The sequence below is a fragment of the Sebastes umbrosus genome, chromosome 24 (genome assembly GCF_015220745.1).
Source record: "Sebastes umbrosus isolate fSebUmb1 chromosome 24, fSebUmb1.pri, whole genome shotgun sequence".
NCBI lineage: Eukaryota > Metazoa > Chordata > Actinopteri > Perciformes > Sebastidae > Sebastes > Sebastes umbrosus.
In genome coordinates, this window is record NC_051292.1 from 12994865 (window position 1) to 13017240 (window position 22376).

At 40.6% G+C, this 22376-nt stretch overlaps 1 protein-coding gene across 1 annotated transcript; it reads right to left on the reverse strand.

Moving 5' to 3' along the window:
- Positions 1–2720: 2720 nt before the first annotated feature.
- Positions 2721–11363, reverse strand: sts (steroid sulfatase (microsomal), isozyme S). The gene is made up of 11 exons (XM_037762273.1): positions 11273–11363; positions 9804–9976; positions 9269–9390; positions 9011–9133; positions 7781–8192; positions 6547–6683; positions 5245–5382; positions 4458–4617; positions 4223–4344; positions 3135–3498; positions 2721–3104 (listed from the first exon to the last, which is right to left on the reverse strand). The coding sequence occupies exons 2-10, from the start codon at positions 9956–9958 to the stop codon at positions 3137–3139; spliced, it is 1731 nt and encodes a 576-aa protein (XP_037618201.1). The 5' UTR covers positions 9959–9976; positions 11273–11363; the 3' UTR covers positions 2721–3104; positions 3135–3136.
- Between the last annotated feature and the right edge of the window lie 11013 nt (positions 11364–22376).

The following is a 22376-nucleotide window of genomic DNA, read 5'->3' on the forward strand; positions in this document are numbered from 1 at the left end:
AGGGATAGTTCAGGTGTTTCTCAGTAGGGTTGTATGAGGTACTTAACCATAGTAGGTGTATTACTTCCGGTAGATGAAGGTCGGCGCGCCCCAACCCTCCAGATTTTCCCGGCGTTTTTCATCGCCCTCTCCAGGTTTTCTCCCGGGGTCACAATTCTCCTCAAAAAAAGATTTCCTTTTTGTTATCTCAACCTGTTTCTGCGTCTTTAAACTTTACTGTTTCCACCCGGACGACATAAGAACGACACCAAATGTCTTTCCTCGGTACTTATTTTTCTAAACTGAGCGACTGCATCGCCGTTCAAATGCACACCGTACGGTATGTACGACAGTAAGTGAATGCATCACCAGCAAAACCTAAAGATATTCACTATACAGTGATATAAAACGGCAGAAAATGAAACGTGGACAAAGGTTGGTGTCCAAGTTTGTTCACAAGACTCTTCCCCTTTAATTCATCACTTATTTAATTTGTACATTTTAAGGGGATATACAGCAGCTTCCCAAACCGAGAGGACTGGACACTCTGTAGCTTAATAGAGCAAAAGCATTTTCACCATTAAAGGAAAAAACCTGCAGTACAGAATGTCTGGTGCAGATGCATGTGTGCTGTGGCTGCTTTTCCTCACAGCCTCAGATGGGGTTTGTTGTTGGAGGTCAGCGGTGTACACTGAGGTCACAGTCTGAAACACTGAGGTCAGACAGCTACATACTGCCCAGTGCAGTCAGCTGACTAAACTGTGTCCATCACTGCAAACTCAGGGAAAAAAATCTATTACAGATTTATTTTGGGTATGTCTGTCTAGAAGAAGCACACCTTCCAGCACCCTATAGGGCTGTAGAGGTTAAAGAGACAAAAGCCAGAGTGTTCCCCCCCCCACACCTCCCTACACCACAATGATGATGTGTGGAGCCAGACCTTTCTAAAGAAAAGAGCTGACACAGCACTGTGGAGGATGGTCTAGCTCTGAGAGACTAGAGCACATGCCCACATAACTGCACTGTACCTGTTCCATTGTTTCCTGTCTGCCTCTTCATCATCCGCCTAAAAAAAAAGGCATAAAATAAAACGGTCACAGTTGTTTTCACAGTCTGACTCCTCGTGATGTTCATGTGTAAAATCAGTGGAGGATTGCTTTAACTTCTTTTACTAAACTTTATTACATTCCTCATATACATACATACATACAGTAGGTACATATAACCCATCCTTAGAAGCAGTGGCCTGCTTTAAAGTGCCCACTTGTTTACATTTTCATCTTTATTTATCATTGGTGTAGGTCTATGGTACGACAGAGTATTAGGATCACACGGAGGAAAAAGAAATGAATCTGAGATTTAGAGAATAAAGTCGCAATATTAAGAGAATAAAGTCATAGGTTTACGAGAAAAAAAGTATTAAGTTAATTATTAAGTAGTTATTTTACGTAAACTTCTGACTTTATTCTCGTAATATTACAACTTTTTTCTCATAAAGTTATGACTTTATTCTCGTAATATTACGACTTTTTTCTCGTAAAGTTTTGACTTTATTCTCGTAATATTACGACTTTTTTTCTTGTAAAGTTATGACTTTATTCTTGTAATATTACAACCTTTTTTTCTCGTTAAGTTATGACTTTATTCTCGTAATATTACGACTTTTTTCTCGTAAATTTTTTACTTTATTCTCGTAATATTACGACTTTTTTTCTCGTTAAGTTATGACTTTATTCTTGTAATATTACAACCTTTTTTTCTCATTAAGTTATGACTTTATTCTCGTAATATTACGACTTTTTTTCTTGTAAAGTTATGACTTTATTCTTGTAATATTACAACCTTTTTTTCTCATTAAGTTATGACTTTATTCTCGTAATATTACGACTTTTTTCTCGTAAAGTTTTGACTTTATTCTCGTAATATTACGACTTTTTTTCTCGTTAAGTTATGACTTTATTCTCGTAATATTACGACTTTTTTTCTTGTAAAGTTATGACTTTATTCTTGTAATATTACAACCTTTTTTTCTCGTTAAGTTATGACTTTATTCTCGCAATATTACGACTTTTTTTCTTGTAAAGTTATGGCTTTATTCTCGTAATATTACGACTTTTTTTTCTTGTAAAGTTATGACTTTATTCTCGTAATATTACGACTTTTTTCTCGTTAAGTTATGACTTTATTCTCGTAATATTACGACTTTTTTCTCGTTAAGTTATGACTTTATTTTGGAAATCTCAGATGTTTTTTCCCTCAATGTGGCCCTAATACTCCGTGGTACATTTGCTCTTTGGCCCTCACTGCATTAGACTTATATACTATATACTTAGACTATAAACTGTGTTACCTTCATCACAATGATCAAATGTTTTGCGGCTCTAAACTGATTTTTTTTTTGTTCCCTAAAATGGCTCTTTTGATAGTAAAGATTGCCAACCCCTGATCTAGTTGGTTTCCTCCATCTACTCCGTCTCTTTGGCTGCTAAATGCTCCACTATGTTCACCAGTATAGTCTCTACCTGTACAGTTTATTAGTTATATAGTCCGAGGACTGTAAAACCAAACCACTGAGCTATAAAAGAGCTCATCACACATTGTCATTTCTCCCACTGTTAATATAAAAACTATTGATCAGTGCAGCTTCAAATAAAAAAGAAAGTTTTTTCTTATAATTAAAAGAACATCATTGTAGCAGCCTGCCGCACTTTTTTTAGTCCAATATAAGGATGAATCGATGCTCCGACTTGAAACTGCCTCTTTATTGAATTAGAGGCTGTTCACTGCAGCCTCCTGCTACACACATCCAACAGTACAATAGAGACTCTAACAGCTAAAGACCAGTAAAAGTGAGAAACATGTAGGCCAGTGGACGGGGATTTCAAGCCAATACATGAAACAAACATAATTGTCATATTTCCATCACATTTTCTACATTGTTTTGCACAAGTTTGCCTTCAGTTCTTTCTGCCAGAAATATTCTTAGACCAGTCAAACCTGAACGGTTGAAAACAAAACCTAAAAAAACAAAAATGGAATGCAAATTAGGTGCATTTCCATCAGCTGGGTGAGGCCAACACGTTCTCATCCCAACTCCTCACTCGTTGGGCTTAAAACTACCACGTTTGTTCTAGGGATGCACTGTTCTAATGCATTGTTAACTGCTCTCTTCATCCTCCCGGCACTGACAGAGCTGTGTGAACGTGGAGCAGCAGGGCTGCAGCCACGGCTTCCATATCATGTTCCACCCGGACAACTGGATCTCCACGGGCTCCACCGACCTCTGATGCTTCTCCACGGCCTCCTTCATCACGGCGAGGATGGAGTGAAAGGCCGGCTCGGTGTCGGGAGTCAGCGGCGTGCTCTCTGATGGGTCCCTGGTGAGATCGTAGAGCAGCGGAGGATCGTGGTAGGTCACGTAGTCCGACGTGCAGAAGCACATGTGTGTGTGGAAGCAGGCCGTCTCGTTCTCTGGGTAGAAGTTGGGGGTGAAGTAAAAGGCTTTCCACACCGAGCTACCTGAAGGAAGAGAAATTAAACTGCTAAATGAAAGTTCTAACACATAGTGAATAAGCTGCAGTTAAAAGATTATCTTAGAGTTCAAATGTTCTGCAGATAGATAATCCACTGAAGAAACCTTTTTAATGCAAAAAAAACAAATACATTTACAATTCAATGATGTCAGCTATGGAGGACAAAATAAATAAATAAATACATTAAAAGTAAAAATAATATTAAAAATAAATTGATAAAATGTGACATTAATTGATATTTCTGTTTTAATTTGCTTTTTTTATTATTGATTTACCTTTGTATTAATTCCTGTATTTATTTACTCTTCTGTTTGATTTTCACTTTTATTTAGTTATGTATTTATTTTTATGAATTTTAAAATGTATTTATTTCTGTATATATTTTTGCTTTTTTATTTATTTATTTATTATTTATTTTATATTTATTTTTAAATGTATGTATTTATTTCTGTATATATTTTGGCTTATTTTCTTTATTTTCTTTATTTCCCTTCGCATTTTTCCCCTGATTTATTTCCCCAGACTTATTTATCTCTGTATACTTTTCTTTATACATATATTCATACATTTGTTTTTAAAAACAATATTTATGGTGACTATTTATTAAACTGATGGTATAATTCTTTACCAGCTGTGTGCACATGAAGTTCATACACACAATCTTGTGGACAACTCTTTGAGCATCTGATTGGGCGATAGTTTGGACTTACTGTCTCGGGGATGCCATCGGACTGCGTTCATGTAGGCGTTGCAATAATGGAACAGGAACTCGTGATTCGACCTTTCAACTGTCCCCTGAAGCAAATCCATGAGGTCATGACCGTCTATGTCCCTGCAGACCAGAGGACAGGAAGTCAACAGTGAGTCCCCCCCCCCTCTCTCTTCTTTAAATGTGACCCAGATTTCTCTTGTTTTGACTGACATGTGGAGGTGCTGCCGTCTCACCTGTCCTCTGGGACCGCGGCTCCGCTCAGCTGCACCACCGTAGGAAACAGGTCCATGTTGCTGGTGGGCACGTCCACCTGTCTGCCGCTGGGGATGTTCCCGGGCCAACGCAGGATTCCCGGGACCCGGATCCCTCCCTCCCAGTTGGTGGCCTTCCCTGCTGCTCAGAGGAAAGAAAAAGAACAGACCAGAACTCAGCATGGCCGGTCTCCAATCAGCTCTGGGTTGATAACAACCTGCTTCTGAAGACCACTGAACGAACATTTTTAGGGACAAATTGACGCAGCGGTTGCTGCGTCTTCAGTTAAGGAGTTGCTGGGGCAACCAAGGTCACAGAGAGACCGTCTCTCATAAGTCAAAACAGTTAGCGAATTATTTTTTTTTTTGTTTTGTTCTAATCCTGTTTCTTTTGGCCAATTAATTTCTAAATGTCTATTTCTTTGTGTCTGTTTTAATCATTGAGGAAGGCCAAGAAGTCATTTCAGTCACATGTTCCATACACCCTCCAATCCATACACCCTCCAATCACGACCTATCTCTCACAATAGGTGGCGCTAATTCAGTCTGCATACAACATTTGACTCCCTCCACCTCCCCATGCAGCCTCCTCCTGCATTTAGTTGTATGTGTATTTTGCACGTTTTTAATATGCGTTCATGTTCATTAGATGTTGCGTATCTCAGGCTCAGGGATAGTTTGTGTCACTACCACCAAACTAAAAATGTGTATTGCCGCAACAAACGGCATTTAATATGGAATAAATGTTTCCCATCATGCCGTAATATACCTTTATATATCCCGTTCCATCCTCGGTGGACCTCCCCCGTGGCGCTGATCTCCTCCAGGTGAGCGCCCTGGTCTGAGGTCAGGTAGACAAGAGTGTTTTCTCTCAGCTTGAGTCTGTCCAGAGTCTGCATGATCTGACCTGAGAAGAGACACAATGTACAATATAGTCGGATTTTTGCGTTGTTATTATCGCATTAACCTTGGCAGCCCTAGTAAAAATATATTGACGTTAACATTAGCTTATTGGAATATTAATATTTTTTTCAATATCTCTCTCCATCCCCGAGGAAGATGAGTCGGTTACCATTTTAGTTTGTTTTGGAGCCACACCATAAAGTAAAGTAATGCCAGACTTTGGAACCAATAAGTATTCTTTCAGCTCTGTATGACGGCTCCAGATTGAAAGAAGGTAACAATTCTTCTTCTTCTTCCATTGAGGAAGCAACACACAAAGCAGTGATCGCTTTGTGCTGACACAATACTGCTCCAGCTAAAATAATTGGTGTAATTAGACATTCATTAGGAACCCCCCCCCAACATTCAGCCCATTGTGAGCTCTTGTTGTTCTGTCCTTGAGACTGAACAGTAATTAGAACAGAGAGAACCAGCTGATGGACTGGAAGAGAATATAAAATATAGATAGATAGATAGATACCTCTGACACAATATAATAAAGGTAAAATAAAAAAAATCTCAAAAGTAATTTGTCTTTCCAAAACTAAATATTGCAGCTAATCCTCACACATCCCTGTGTTTTATTGGAACAACATCCTACCATACTATAGTCCCATAAAAAGCTGTTGACTGGGAGACGAGGACAAAAAGGACACTGTTCCTGGAAAAACAAGTAGCTGTTGAGTTTTTAAATGAGCAGAAACTAAACTCATGTATATAACATTCAGAGACGGATATAAATACAACCAAGACACAAGATTCCTGGAAAACCTGGACGAATAAAAGCAGACACGACGTTGTTGTTGATGGAATAAAAAGCTCTTCTATTTCATTTCATCATCACATCGTTGGTGATATTCTAAAACCAACAATGACTTTATCTACCAACAAGTATAGTGTGTGTATCAGAGCCTGACATCTCTTCCACCGTTTTTTTTCCACAAATACTCACTAGAGCACCACATGGTGGATTCATCCGCCGCTGAAAATAGTCCCCAACAAATGCACTCTGAGCCTTTTTAAAATGAATAAAACTATATATTTGTGAGCTACGTCTTCAGTAGGATTTGTCGACAATCACAAAAATACAGAATAACACCGTTAAATAAAGCCGATCGTGCAGACCTACCTACGCTCCAGTCCACCTCGTGGACAGCGTCTCCGTAGATGCCGTGGCGGCTCGTCCCTCTGAACGCTTTCGAAGCAAACATGGCCGTGTGCACCTGGATGAACGAGAAGAACAGCAGGAAGGGTCCTGCCGAGTTCCTGCAGGAACACAAAATACTCTTTAATTACCAGCATGAATATATATATTTATTTCCATTGTCGATTTAATCTGCCGATTATTTTCTAGATTAATCGTTGGTGTATAAAATGTCAGAAAATAGTGAAAAATGTCCAGTTTGTCACTGTCCAAGGTGATTTCTTTAAATGTCTGCAAAAGATATTCAGTTTAATTTGAAATAAAACAGAAAATCTCCATATCTGAGAGGCTGAAAACAGCCTTTTCTGCCATATTTGCAAGAATTTTTTTTTTTTTTTTTTCTTTTGATCAATCGGTTCTTTTATTATGAAATAGAAATGACACAAACGAGACTGGTCCCCTTTAAACTCCATTATTATTAATAATTATACACGTGTTCAGAAGAACAAAGCTTTATACAAAAAGGACAGTGTGATAGTGATGCATCATGGGAAACATGTTTAAGGCACTAAATCTCCTTCTTCTCCTCAATCTTCTTCTAATCAATTACTGTAGTTGTCAACTATTTAATTAATCATCAACTATTTTTTTAAAGAAAAAAGAAGTCTCTGATTGCAATTTGTTAAATGTGAATATTTTCTGGTTTCTTTCCTCCTCTGTGACAGTAAATACATTTTTCACCGTTTTATAGACCAAACAAGCTAATCGATTAACGGAGAAAATAATCCACGGATTAATCGACAACGTCTGCCGTTTCTCTGAAAACGACGCCACGACAGGGTCGACAACAACGAGCTGAAACTTGTTCGCACCTTACAAGCAAAATTCATTCTAAGAATCACGTGAATTTTACCTGATAAAGGACGAAAATGTTGTTAATAAAGCGAGTAAAAGTTTGTGGGACTGTGGAAAAAAATATATACTTTTAAAGGTATTGATTATCAAAAATTATTTCTCTGACATACTCGGCGCAGCTCTGGAATAAACTATTTTATTCAAAGGGTCAAAGACTAATTCTCTGCAGCTTCATCCTATTTGAAGAAACTGCTTTCTTCTTTTTTTCTTAATTTGCGCTGCATAATAAAATATGTGATGATCATTAAACAAGTCCATGAACAGAGTTTTGTGATGCGTATGGATGAGGAAGGCTGACATGTACCTCTCTAAGAAGTCCACGGCCTCACGCGTCATCCTCTGCGTCAGGTTCTCAGATACGAACGGCTGCTCCACGACCACGTGGTCCCTCATGAGGACACAGTTGAGGTACGGCGTCATCTTAATGAATCCTACTGTCAGACCCGTGAGCACGGCCAACAGAGACAGCAGACCCAGAACCAGCCTTCTGCGCAGAGTGATGAGGCCCACATAGTGGAGTAAGACCGCACTGACCAGGATGACGCCCAGCGTCCCGTACGGTAGATATTTATAGAGCATGAACACGGTGCCGTGTCCGGGCTGGCAGTCCCGCAGGTTGGTCAGGGGGATCCCGAAGAAGTAGTTGAAGCCGTGGGCGTTGGGGTGGTGGCAGTGATCGTCGCTGCTCTCACAGTTCAGGCCCAGGTGCCATTTACCTGGGAACAAGATAGAAAATTAAAGAATTGAAAGAGAAACTTTCAGCTTTCATTGTATACATCAGGGGTCGGCAACCTGCGGCTCTTCAGCCCCTCTCCAGTGGATTTATAAAAATGGAAATGAATAACTGTTTTTTGTTTACATTTTCATTTTTATTTATCATAGTTGTAGGTCTATGGTACGACGGTACGACGGAGTATTAGGGCCACATTGAGGGAAAACAAATAAATCTGAGATTTTGACAATAAAGTCAAAAGTTTATGAGAAAAAAAAGTAATATTATGAGAATAAAGTCAGAAGTTTACGAGGAAAAAAGTCAGAATATTATGAGAATAAAGTCAGAAGTTTACGTGAAAAAAAAGTCGTAATATGAGAATAAAGTCAGAAGTTTATGAAAAAAAGTTTTAATATTATGAGAATAAAGTCAGAAGTTAATGAGAAAAAAAAGTCGGAATATTATGAGTATAAAGTCATAATATTATAAAGTTGTAATTTTACATGTTTCTTTTTTTTCTCATTTAGTTATGACTTTATTCTCGTAATATTCTGGAAATCTCAGATGTTTTTTCGCTCAATGTGGCCCTAATACTCCGTAATACAATTGCACTTTGGCCTCACTGCATTAGACTTACATACTCTACACTTAGTCTAACAATGCTCAAATGTTTTGTGGCTCCAGACAGATTTTTTGGGGTTGTTTTTTTGCCTAAAATGTCTCTTGATAGTAAAAGTTGCTGACCCCTGATATACATGCAGTTGAAACCTTTTAACAAAGACCAGAGAGCCACTTGTGAAATGAAGGATAACTGCCACGTACCGATAAGAGCTGTTTCGTAGCCCTGCTGTTTGGCTATCTTAGCAAAGGTAACCTCGTGGCTGGGAAGACCTCCAGATACTCCATTCAATATAAAGACTATAGATATTTGTTTACCAGCTATACCTGTTGGAGAGGAAACAGGTTTAAAACCATGTGACACTGCAGGATGTGTTTAATTTAACAGTTGTATATATCTGAGGCCGCAGCCTGCAGACCAACATTAAGCTCTGTGTCCATTAGTAAAGGGTCTGAACTGGCCTGAACGTATCGGGTAGCGTCCGGTGAGAAACGCCGCCCTGCTGGGGGTGCAGACGCTCGATGCAGCGATGTGGTGGGTCAGCTTCACCCCCTCCTCTGCCAGCTGGTCAATGTTGGGGGTCCTGCACATCACAATTCATCCGCAGTCACACGGCACATTAAAAAAAATAAGACTTTTTTTTAAAGTAAAAACAAATAAATCTTATAATCCAAAATTAGTGGGAAAAGGGTCCAATGGAAACATATTGTGTCCAGTTTTAAATTATCAGTTCATTCAATGAAAAATAAAAATAAAAAGTCATATTACGAGAATAAAATCTGAAGTTTAGAATAAAGTCAGGAGTTTACGAGAAAAAAAAAGTGGTGTAACACAGTGAAGTTAGTGGAGACGAGAGCCGAAGTCGATGGGATGTAGGCAAACTGGGGAAGGAAAGTGGGGTAAAAAGATGGTAGCTCTAGAAGTATCAGCCTGCAGGATTACAGGTTAGTCCAAAAACCCACAGTCAAACTCTCCTGAAGCCCAGCAGGTCTTTACCTCAGCGTTGTGTTTCCGAAGCAGCCCAGGTCTCCGATCCCCAGGTCGTCCACCATCATCAGGACGAAGTTGGGCTTGCCACCGTCTTGAAGAGACACACGGCTCAGCTCTACGAGCAGCAGCAGCAGAGAGGACGGCAGCCATGTGGACTTCATGTTGTCAGAGCGGAGACACTGGAGGAGGAATGCTGTGTAGTTATACACACCCGCTGGTTTTATTACCGCAGACAATAGCACCCGCACACTTCACCTCCCACTCACTGATGATGCTTTTAAAGTGCACAGTTGAGAGGGTGGAGTATGCTATTAAAAGATGTGATGATTAATGTTACCGCAAACTACAGCAGCAGCACTCCAGAGAGTGTAACATGTATCATTAAGGCTGTCCCGAAGCTTCAAATAGTCAAAGACATTTGAAGCTTCGCAGCGCGGCGTTCTTCTCTCTCCGTCTGACCACTTACAAACTGCACACAACAAACAGCGACATCCATATGAGAATAACTAAAACTGTTGAATATGAATAATGTTGTGGGATTATTCCTTATTTCATGGGCTATTTTGGGATATATATACTTTATGACTACATACTTATAGAAACTATAGAAATTTTGTGATGTCACAAGTATACAATATTTAGATTATTTCACAGTTTTAAACGTAAATGTGTCCCAGTTTATTAACAGTTGCAGTGTATGTAAATAGCATAGGCTGACAGGAAGTAAACACGGACCCAAGCTGTTGTCTAGCAACGCAACTCTGTTGCAATTCCGTTGAAATGCGCTAAAACGGAGCGTTTCAGACAGAGGGTAAATACAGGCACATTCAGACAGACAGTATGAGGAAAATAAAGTTTTTTTTTATCATTAAAGCATGTAAACATGTTCTAGTAGAAACACAAAATACAAGTAAGCACCTGAAAATGAGCACGATATGGGACCTTTAATACTAAATATAATAAGCTGTGGTGTATTATGAAGGAGTATCATTATTAAGCATATAGTTAAAATGAGCACCTTTACCAGCTGCAACATTAATGCATCAATAATTATAATATAATAATATACCATAATATGTTATTGTGAAATTCTGCATAAGGAGTAGGCTACTTTAAGTATATATATATATATATATATATATATATATATATATATGAATATATATATATATTTATTTATTTTTTAAATGCAGCTTATGATGATGCATCAATAATAGTAAACCATCAGCATAATGAATATAAATATTGAGAGGAAGTGCAGTGTAGTTTAGTGCGCAGCTCTCAGTCAGAACTCTCACCTAGAGACTGAAACAGCTGGACTTTGTACTTGTAGGCCAACAGGATGTTCTATTATCTGACAGTTATATATGAAGGCTGTATAATAATTTAACATGAACTCCTCTGGGTGATCTGGTTGGATGCTCTTTAAACATAATAAGTGTGTTATTATTGTGGTAAAGGTGTTCAACACTCACCTTCTCCTCCTCTGTGCTGTAATCACGGCGCAAACTATTTAAACTTTCCAGAGGAGGATGTGCGCGAGTCGCAAATCTCGCGATACGTTGGGTTCCAGCTGTCAAGGTCAAGTTAGGTCAAAATGTAGCACAGCGCTTCCTGTCTTGACTTTCAAAACAAAACTTAAGGGACATGTTGCAGAAATAAAAATTTTAAAAAAAATAGAACAAAAAAATAATTCTAGGTGAAAGGCAGTGCTTGAAGTTTATCAATCAATCAATCAAGCTTTATTTATATAGTACCTTTTCAAACAAGTCAAATGCAATTCAAAGTGCTGTACAACTTATGAGACATAACAGAGCATGGGGATGACCACCATATACTTACAGTATATCATAATGTTCTAAACCTTTATACACTTTAACAATTTATTTAAATTAATCAATGACTAGAAGAACTTGACACACAGTGCTGCATCTCAAATCTTCAGGTTCCCAGCTTTCAGATGATGTACACCACTTCTATGTGACATCTACTGTTGACCTGCTATCTCCCCCTAAAGACCCCCTGTACCCCCCCTAAAAAAGACTAGAACGGGTCTATGTGGGTCTCAGAGGGTTAATTATATTAATATTTTATTATACTAAACATTTCTTTGTTTTATGTCTTTTATAACACACATACATAATCCTTATACTGCGCTAATATATATTTGATTCATATGATAATGTTGTATTCATAACTGCTCCTGTAGTACTTCACTTTCCCTCATTGGAATCACTGAAGTGTCTTTATAATCTGTCCCCTTTTGTCTTTTAATGTGTGATATTTTCCTCCGTACTTCACGTCACACAGGCAACTTCTCAAACTAATTTGCTAAACCACGGTCACAGACTCATATACAGACCTCGACGTCGTTTTCAATCCACACAAAACGTCAGATGTCCTTGCTATTCAAATCCATTCCATGCCTTTCACGCTGCACCTGATGTGTTCTGGTGAATGTACTGTAGGAGGGAGGGAGGGAAGCAGTGGAAGAGTGGAGAAACACTGGCATCTGTTGTTGGGGTCCGACATTGCAGAATCTGCACCAGAGGAGTGAATTGCAAAGCTGGGCTCGGCTCCAGGGTCTATCAGGAGGCCGTCGAGGAGAGGAATTTAAGATCCATATTCAGTAGAGATGATTCCAACTGCTAAATGTGTGAAAGTAAGTTTAAAATGAAAGGTTTGATTATCAGAATTATCATAAATCAACTACAATATACAATATAGAAACTTAAGTACGGAAGTTACATGACAAATAAATCAACACTTACTTCTGGTTTCACACAGGATACAAATACCGGTCTCCTGGTATCCTCTTCTGAAAAATATAGAAACGAAGGTTATATAATACTCATTGCACATAGAATGAAGACAATCAAAGTCTCTAATAATGTAACAAACAACAACGTTGAATGCGGTGTTGACACATTGCAGACAAGGACACACGTCTCTCTAAGATCACAGCTCCGGGGGCTGAAAGCTCAACACGCTGTCCTTCCTGTCTTTGTGATACATGAATGTGTCTCTGCATCTGTTTGTTGAATGAGCGCGCCGCAACGAGGCCGACCGCTCGGTAGCTTGCAGCGCGACATAATAGACCGTCCGCACTCGACTGCACCTCTATCCATCTGCCACAAATCCAGCAAATTGGGCGTCGTCATGAGCAGTCGAGTCACATCCCCTCAGGTTTCTTTAAAAAAAAAAAACGCCGCTCTCTTGTCTGAACTATCTGATGCATTAAAGGATTTCTTTTCTTCTTCTTTTAAGGCCTCTTCAAAGGCCGCTTCATTGTCGGCCTCTAACACAAAGGCTGGAGAACGCAGCACGCAGACCTCCCGCAGGTTGGGTAGATCCAACACCTAAAGGACCTGAGAGAAGACTCATCAGACGCATGTCGATAAAAGCCATTTGTTGAGAAGCACTTTGAATTAAAACAGCGCTACAGGGCATGTTGGTGGACAGAAAACACAGAATATGAGGTAATGCTGGTAAACATGGTGGCATCATACAGCAAAGTCACAGTCAGATTATCCAACAGGTGTGTCCAGATTATCTAAAACACTTTATGTGGAGGTCAAACTGAAAGTAAATGCACCTGAGTGATGCCACTGTGTTCTTCTGGAATCAAACAAACCAATCCAACCCTTCAGGTCAGGAGTCGGTGCACGGTCTAGTGATATCTACGTCTCAGATTGTAGATTTAAAAGGATATCTTGCAGCAGAAATGTGTTTTGTCAGCACTAAATTGTAGAAAATAATCTGTCATCCAATCTTTATTGGATGGTTCAGGCAGTTATGTAAAGTAGACTTTTTTTAAGGGTTCTACAATAGAATGTCATCTGCGTAGAAGTGATCGCAAATGTGAGAATCCGGGCACACAAAAATACCTTTTTTCCTTTCTTGTCGTCTAATGTGTCTCCTACAAAATGTTCAGGATTCAGCCCCATTTGAAGCGTCTCTTTGGAGGTCAAAGTACCGTTTCCATGTACTTCGTGGCCTCATACCTGGTGGACGAGCACAGCTGTGTACTCAGCTGGTAGCAGGTCAAGCAGAACATCCTCAAACTCCTCCAGCGGGAGACACCACCACCCTTTGTGGCTCTGATTCCCCCTGAGGTCCTCCCCACCAAAGGTGTGTTACTCTCTGTACACCATCAAACAAGAAGCACCCTGGGGACCCCAGCAAATTCAATGCAGAGGAGCATCACTGAGCTCCACAGACAGCTTCTCCTGGTCTCCGCTCAGTGACCGTGACCAACTCACGGCCACAGGGTGAGGCTCAGAACAAAACCCAACCGGTGGTAAATGGAGAGCTTTGCCTCGTGGCTCCCAGCACAGACCATAGATATAAAAGAGGAAAAAAAAGATGTAATGTTCCAGCTCTCGATGGATGGAGATGGAGAACTCACTGAGTGTGGCTTAGGAGAAATCTCTGTCTATATGTGCTTGTAGTGGATCGCTTAAGTGAGTATAAAGTCTTTAAGTGCCAGGTTTATTCTGTCATTTCCTTCCATGGCTATCAAATCACTGAGCTGACTCACATTACATGAATAACAGTTAAACGTGCACTGGATGGGGATGGAAAGTTGAAATAAAAGATGTTAAAATCCCTGGAAATAACTAGTTTTTAACGCCGCTGGTGACACTAAACACCAGTTAGCCAACTTTCTGCGGAGGCTCCGGTGATTCAATGTCTGCAGTAACACGCTGAGGATGTCCTTTCTTCCTCTGACAAACTGTACAACTCATCAACATGTAAATTAAAGTTTTTTTTAAATGGATCATCGGATACAATAATTGACTGACACACTTGTCGCATCACTAACAGAAGTTTCAGCGGCCGGTTTCCACCTCCGACGGTTCCTTTGTGGTTCGTCCACGGATATCTAAAAGCGGCACACACTCAGCAGCTCAGCGCACACGGACACATTCAGACACGCTCGGAGACACATTTACTGTGTGAGACTTTAAACTGAGCCGGATGGAACAAAAGCACCTGGGTGATAAGATTGTCTTTAACACTTGTGGAGGTCAGTCACCTCAGCTGTTCAGCTCATTGTGCAGCTGAGTCAGTCAGAAGTTTTATGAGTCACACAGCTGCAGTTAAAAACATATAATATTTGATTCTATTTAGACTGGTAAGGCCAAAGTTGCTTTGCCACAATTGAGTTTTAAGTCTGAAATCTGACTGGTAAACAAAGCTTTATTCCAATATGACATTTTCTTATGAAAAACTAAGATATGACTTGTCAAAATGCAGTTGCAGATATCTGGAAAAGTAAAGTAGAGATGGCTTTTAGAAGAAGTTATGGATGTCCTTATGTTCTAATGCTGCCTTTAACCTAATATTTCCTGCAAAAGGCCAGAAAAAAAAAGGTGACCTTAAGTTTTGGAACTGAGTTTCTTTTAGCTTCATATCTGCTAAATCACCCAAAGGACATGAGAAGAAAAAAAATGAGTAAGCAGCATTTAAAGTGGTTAAAGGTGCTATCGGAGCAGTAAAATGAGTTATCTCCAGGAAGTGGAGAGAAAAACAGCCTCTAGCTTTCACCAGGGATTCAATACTTTAACTGAAACGTCACCTTTTGAACATCCTATACGTGAAATAAATGGCGAGGAACAGGATTTCACGGAGACCCATTCCTGTCTAAAAAAACTCCAAAATCAAATATCTGCCGTCCTGCTCTGTATTATTAAGCATCAAGTCGGATATATATCGCTGCTCTCAGAAGAAAGACTTGTGTGGTGAGGTTTTTACATCAACATTAATTACAGTTTAAATGTTCTATAAATATTGTACATTTTTGACATCACAAATGTAAACGGTAATCCTGGACGTAGTGTAGTGAGTACAACAATACCTGTCCTCCACAAACGCCATGTCTCATATACTGTGGTGATGGAAACACTCTGATTAGCTCTATATCAACCCCTTAAAGACTGATGATACGTTGACGCATACCGTGCCTGAGCCAGGCGTTGTCATTTTGCGTACAGTGTTCCATCAATTTCAGTTATCCCTCAGCAAAAAGTCTCTCATGCATAAAACTATATTAAATGTTCCGTTCTTTCATGTTCATACACCTGAATAGTCAAAAACACCTGCTGGGTAAGAAAAGCTAACCCCTGCTGACACCATTATAGCAGCAATGTTGCAGGTAACCTTTTCATACACATTATGATGCAAATTTGAGTCCCAACACCGAGAGCATGTATTATTTATGCCCTGTTTTATTGATAGAACGGCACAGCTGGATAAGGAAACCACGGTTAAAGACGGGGTATGATCTTTTTACTCTGACCCCAACAAGGGAAAGGTACTTTTTTTTTAAATGTTACTGACACTTTTATAGCAAACAAACACAGGGGAAGGTAAAGGAGACGAACATACGTAATGGCTGAAATTGAGATTCTTCTCTTCAGTTGATCCTTTAACCGTGCCACAAACGTGATGCATGGCGCTTTTTGTGTTGCTTTGTAGACGCTGCTGAACCACAGCAGATGGCTGATGGCTTTGATTTCCCTCACAGCTATATCAAACACTCTATAAAACCCAACTGGAATTATGAGACAGCATTCCAGTTGAGATTGTGGTAGGAGTCGTACGTCGCTGTGAAGTTATACTGATGTATATTTCATGAGAAGCTCTTATTTTCAGGGTGATATCCGAGGCCATACTGTGGTTTTTGCTTCATTATTGCTGAACAGAGGGCTCTCTCTCTCTCACAACACACACACTCCAGGTCAGAGCGATGAAAGGCATCTGCAGCCTGCGGCAGATTGGGAGAGCTCGCATGTACCCGTGTCTGACAGCAGAATTAGGGCAGCGAGTGCATGTGACAGCGGGGTGCAGATGTATGTGCATGTGAGTCAATACAGCACTGCAGTAACACAAAAACAAAAAAAAAAAAGAACACAGACTTGATCAAAACTCCTGGCCTCTGGGTTTTCAGTCATGCAAAGAGAAACAGTTTGAGTTCTGTCTTACAAAGAACAAACATCTAATAAGACTGAAATATCTTTTGGACTCAGAAATAAAGTAAATCTCTGATCGTGCTTATGGCGTGCTTATTTGCATTTAATTCAGTTTTGTATCTGCATATGTTTGTTGATTGCGGAGATCACAGCAGGACAGAATCTCTCTAATTAGGATGGATGCTCACTTTCTGGCGTTTTGACTGGCTCTTCATGTTGATTTGTGCCGTGGCAAGGACATCCAAAGGGTTAGCAGCGTTCAGTCAGACGGCACGGCTCTCCGTCCAACACCGATGGAGTTCAGCGTCTGCAGTCAATTTTCACAACGTAACCTCCAGCTCTACAGTTAAAGTGGTAATCCCGCAACACATCACTTCCTGTGCAGCCGGAGGCCATTTGAAACCGTTAGACACCAGCTGGCACAGGGGTGGCAAAGTGAAATTTACGAGTGGCGTCACAGATGTGTTGTATTTTGTTGAGGAAAGAAGTGATGTCATCATAGGTTTTTATTCCTTTTTTTTTTTTATGTAACAGATACAAGCTTCATGAATGTCATTCAGAGAGCCTATCACTCACCTGCAGTGTCACGGTGCAGTGAGCAGAACAGGCAGGAAGGACCTGAATGTGGACTTTTGAGACGGGCAAATTCAACAAAGATATTTTAATAGAACAAAAGGTTCAAAGGGCAGGCAGGTACAGCTGGCAGGTGCAGGCAAACCAAACTTATTACAACGAAGGTCATGTCTAGAAGGTAACCCACAATTTGCGAAACTTTCGCAAGATGGTTAAGGTTAGGCATTGACCTTGAATGGTTAAGGTTAGGCATTGACCTTGAATGGTTAAGGTTAGGCATTGACCTCAGAAGTAGTTAAGGTTAGGCATTGACCTTGAATAGTCAAGTTTGGGCATTGACCTCAAATAGTTAAGGTTAGGCATTGACCTTTCATAGTTAAGGTTAGGCATTGACCTTGAATAGTTAAGGTTAGGCATTGACATTGAATGGTTAAGGTTAGGCATTGACCTTGAATGGTTAAGGTTAGGCATTGACCTTGAATAGCTAAGGTTAGGCCATTGACCTCGAATGGTTAATGTTAGGCATTGACCTTGAATGGTTAAGGTTAGGCATTGACCTTGAATGGTTAGGGTTAGGCATTGACCTTGAATGGTTAATGCATAATTTTCATTTTACTAGTAATACATACTGCAGCTGCCCTTAAAAAGTACATACTGTTGCATGCAGTATGCATACTTCTTCATAACTTTAACCCTCTTGGGGTCAGGATACAGACTAAACAAATCCCAAGACCGTGACAGGTTACGTTCAAATAATACTTGGCAGGTGATTGGATGAAGCATCTGTCAATCAAACTCTTGCTGAAGCCAGTCGGGAGAAGAGGCAGAAACATCTTTTCCATCAAGAAAATCCTTCTGTCCTTTGCTGTTCTTTCATGAAGAAATCCTCTCCAGTTCTGATAGAACCGATGCAGCATCTACGCTAACCAACATGGGGGGGGGGGTGTGAGTATCTGTGTGATGAGTAAAGTACAGCCTGAGGAGAGGAATCAGAGCATATTAACACCTAATGGTGGAAAAAAAACACTTCATCATTTCACTTGAGCAGTGATAGGTGTGAATTGATGGATTTGCAGCTGCCACGCCGCAGCTTCAGTTCTCTCCATGTAAACTGTAAATAATTGATGTCGCCCCTAAAACATGATTATGACAGCATCGATTCTCGCACAACAGTTTTTCTTTTCTTCTTTGCTCAGCATGGGGGCCATAAGCTTCCAACACCTCAGGCAGCAGTGGCTTCCAACAGGAGGCTATGAAGGAGTTTATGATGCATCTGTGACACTTTAGAATTTAATTATATGAGGTGTCTGCCCAAGTACAGTATGAAGGAACAGTGGATGTTGAGTAAACAGTCACGCACCTCAGTCATGAAGACAATAACCTGGGACTGTTTTGTCAAGTGATGAAGTGTTCAATCAAAAGGAGGGAAAATGTCGTCAAATAGTTTCAACATGAGTAAAACCAGACATGACAAATTTCCATTTTGTTCGTGATGGTCGGTACAAAAAACAATTCTTAGGTAATTTGTGTAATCGCGAACCGAGAACAAATCATTCTCACTCCCAACTCGTCAAATACCGCCGCTTGGTCGGTGCTCCTCGCCATCCGCGACTAACCCCTCTTGCGTTACTCTTGGATGGACCGGGGAAGTTCACAGGAAGTTAGGTTTAGGCAACACAACCACTTAGGTAGGGTTAGGGAACGGTCGCGGTTGACATTAACTTCGCTGACTAGCGACTCACGGGACTGATTGATACTGACGGGTCACGTGACTGGCGTGACAAAATAAGTCAACGTTACTTGACCCATCCACTTCCCCTCCTGCCCGCCCTTAGCGGACTTCACGTTATCACATACTGCGTCACTTGCTCCGAACGTCGCAAAACGCTAATAAGTTGAGAGCCCAGTTCATCACAAACTGTCCGCTAAAGGGTACCTCCGTGCGCCTGTTTCTGATGCCGAGGGGGCACCGCCCAATCGGGCGGCACTTGACGAGTTCGGAGTGAGAACGGTTTGACCGGTAGTATGAAGCGGCGAACGGGTGGGGTCAAAAAAACACAAGACTTTTACCCAGGAGGCCGTTGTTTGTGTCCCGAACCACAAGTCAACATTGATTTACTTAAGTTACGGCACTTCCGGAGTTCTTTTAAGCCAAACCACAACCTTTTCCTAAGCCTAACTAAGTAGTTTTGTGCATGTGCATCATGTGTTGCTGGATATTTGTAGGAAAACTCGGGAAAAATCTGTCGTTGAAAGTCGTGCTGAGTGTCGTCACAAAAACATTTGTCTATGTATGTGAGACTGTGTTGCTTAAGGTGTTCTTCACCAAAGTGGTGACAGGAAAGTGCCAGGGGATTTTGGAAGGCAGAACACCAAAACCTAGCAAAAAACAGTTTAAATCCTTAGTATCCTCCACTTTGGTCCAGAATGAGATATCTTAACTACTGGATGAAAGATGAACCCTGTTGACTTTGAGGATCCCCTGACCTTTCATAGTGTCACCATGAGGTTGCAACTGTTAGATGGATTGAAATTTGGTACAGATGTTGCCAATAATGCAGCTGATCATCAGCACCAAGGACATGTCACATGTTAATAAACACTCCTTGCAACTAGAGCGGATGTATGGTGTCAGCAGTGGTGTCAGATATATCAATAACTGCTAATCATCCAGCATGTGGAGGAGCCAGAGAGCTTCACTCAGAGACAACGGTAACATGGCCATGTTTTGGCTTTTTTTTTTGATTTGATGTAAATCATATTAGTCATGATGCTGATCTGTACCGCCGCGATGTGAGCCGGCTCCAACGCTCTAATCTCACCGGTGCAGCCGGAGTAGTAGAAGGCTAAATGAAGCAGACAGTTTGTAATTCACAGACCTACAGGAGGAACGCAACGCTGACATTTTTGGGGGGAGAGAGAACCTGAAGAAATGAGGGCAGCTGTCTCTTCCCTCCAAGACAGCTCTGTATGCATTCACGAGCAACACGAGGCTGCCTGTGTTGTATCATTGAGGAGGCCTGTGTGCAAACACAAAATGCAGTATTTAGCTCCGTGTGACAGCACTGCTTTGTCTGTATGAATGAGTTTCACAGATATTATTATTATATTACATTATTATTATAGTACAGTTCTGAAGGCTACACAGAATAGGGTTATATGCAAACACAAGGTGAGATCTATCAAATATAGTCCACTGTGTGGCAGGTTTTCTTTTACTTGTATTTGAAATACTTTTGAGTAATTTTGTAATTGGTATTTATGGAATGTGCAAACAAGATACTTCAGAGTGCAGGGAATACTTTCTCTATGAATCATTAAATGTGAAAAATATACACTTCACAAAAGTACACTTAGACACCCACATTACTCACAGTATTGACATAATCAAGTTCAATCTACCCTCAAAGCAGCAAGCCAGCACGTTTCTGCCTCAACCAGTCCAGTGGACTTTCCGTCAAGGTCACAATTTATGTGAACTGCAATAAACATCTGTGTAGAAGCAGACCAGATCTGGGTAGAATAAAACCAGATCTGGGTAGGATACAACCAGATCTGGGTAGAGTAAGACCGACCAGATCTGGGTAGGATACAACAGATCTGGGTAGAGTAAGACGACCAGATCTGGGTTGAATCAGACCAGATCTGGGTAGAGTAAGACCAACCAGATCTCGGTATATTAGGACCAGATCTGGGTAGAATGAGACCAGATCTGGGTAGAAGCAGACCAGATCTGGGTAGAATAAGACCAATCAGATCTGGGTAGAGTAAGACCAACCAGATCTGGGTAGAATAAGACCAACCAGATCTGGGTAGAGTAAGACCAACCAGATCTGGGTTGAATCAGACCAGATCTGGGTAGAGTAAGACCAACCAGATCTCGGTATATTAGGACCAGATCTGGGTAGAATGAAACCATATCTGAGTATAAAAAAAACAACCAGGTCCTAGGTAGAATAGGACTATATCTGGGGTTAAAATGACCCATTATGGGTTAGAATAAGACCAAATCTGAGTAGAATAAGACCAGATCTGGGTAGAATAGGACCAGATATGTGTAGAATTAGAGCAACCAGATTGTAGGTAGGACCAGATCTAGGTAGAATAAGAACCAGATCTCTGGTAGAATAGGACCAAATCTGTGAAGAACTAGACCAGATCTGGGTAGAATAAAACGATCTGGGTAGAATAAGACCACATCTGGGTATAATATCCAATCTGTGTGGAATAAAGACCAGTTCTGGGTAGAATAAAAAGTTCTGTGTGGAATAGGCCAGATCTGTGTGTAAGTATTGTTTTTTGCTTCAAGCCTGGTCAGATCTAGTATGCACAACAGTGTAGGCTTGTCACTGAAATATGGCTAAAAAGGGTTTTTTTGGTAGGATCATATTTGAGCGATTTTCAAAACGTCCTGTTCCTACATACAGTATTCCTCAGGACTTTCTCTCATTCAGAACGTTTTTGAGGACCCAAAATCCTCCCGAGTTTGTTTTTTGTTGCAGTTTGTGTGAAGTTGACCACATTTTCTGGTAAAATGCCTGGACACTGGATGTAAAAGGTTATTTAATGAGCATCGGAGTTTTTCAAAGATGAATGTTTCATTAAAAACAGAAGTAGCGCTCTGTGAATTCAAACCGGGCCCAAAATGTGTAGAAGACGAACGTTTGCAAGGACGAAGAGGGTGGGCCAAAAAATAACAGAAGTATGTGGCGGCTTTAATCTGTCCTTTTCTATTTCCCTACTCTTCCTGGTAACACCGTCGTACTTTGAAGCGTTTTCAAAGAGCAGCGGCTGCAGTTGAGATCAGCCCGAGAAAGGATCGATCTCACTTGTGAGTCTCCTTTGTGGGGGCCTCTTTCCTGTTTCTCACTGCCGGATAGTGATTTCTGTGGATCCAAGAAGGACCTGAAGCCGTGTTGGATCAGCCACGGAACACAAATCAGCATAGGAGAACCTGCCAAGACAGCGCTTCTTCAAAAGATCCCATCGTTTTGGATCTTGGGGGGGATTACCGCACGCAAACTGTTGTGGG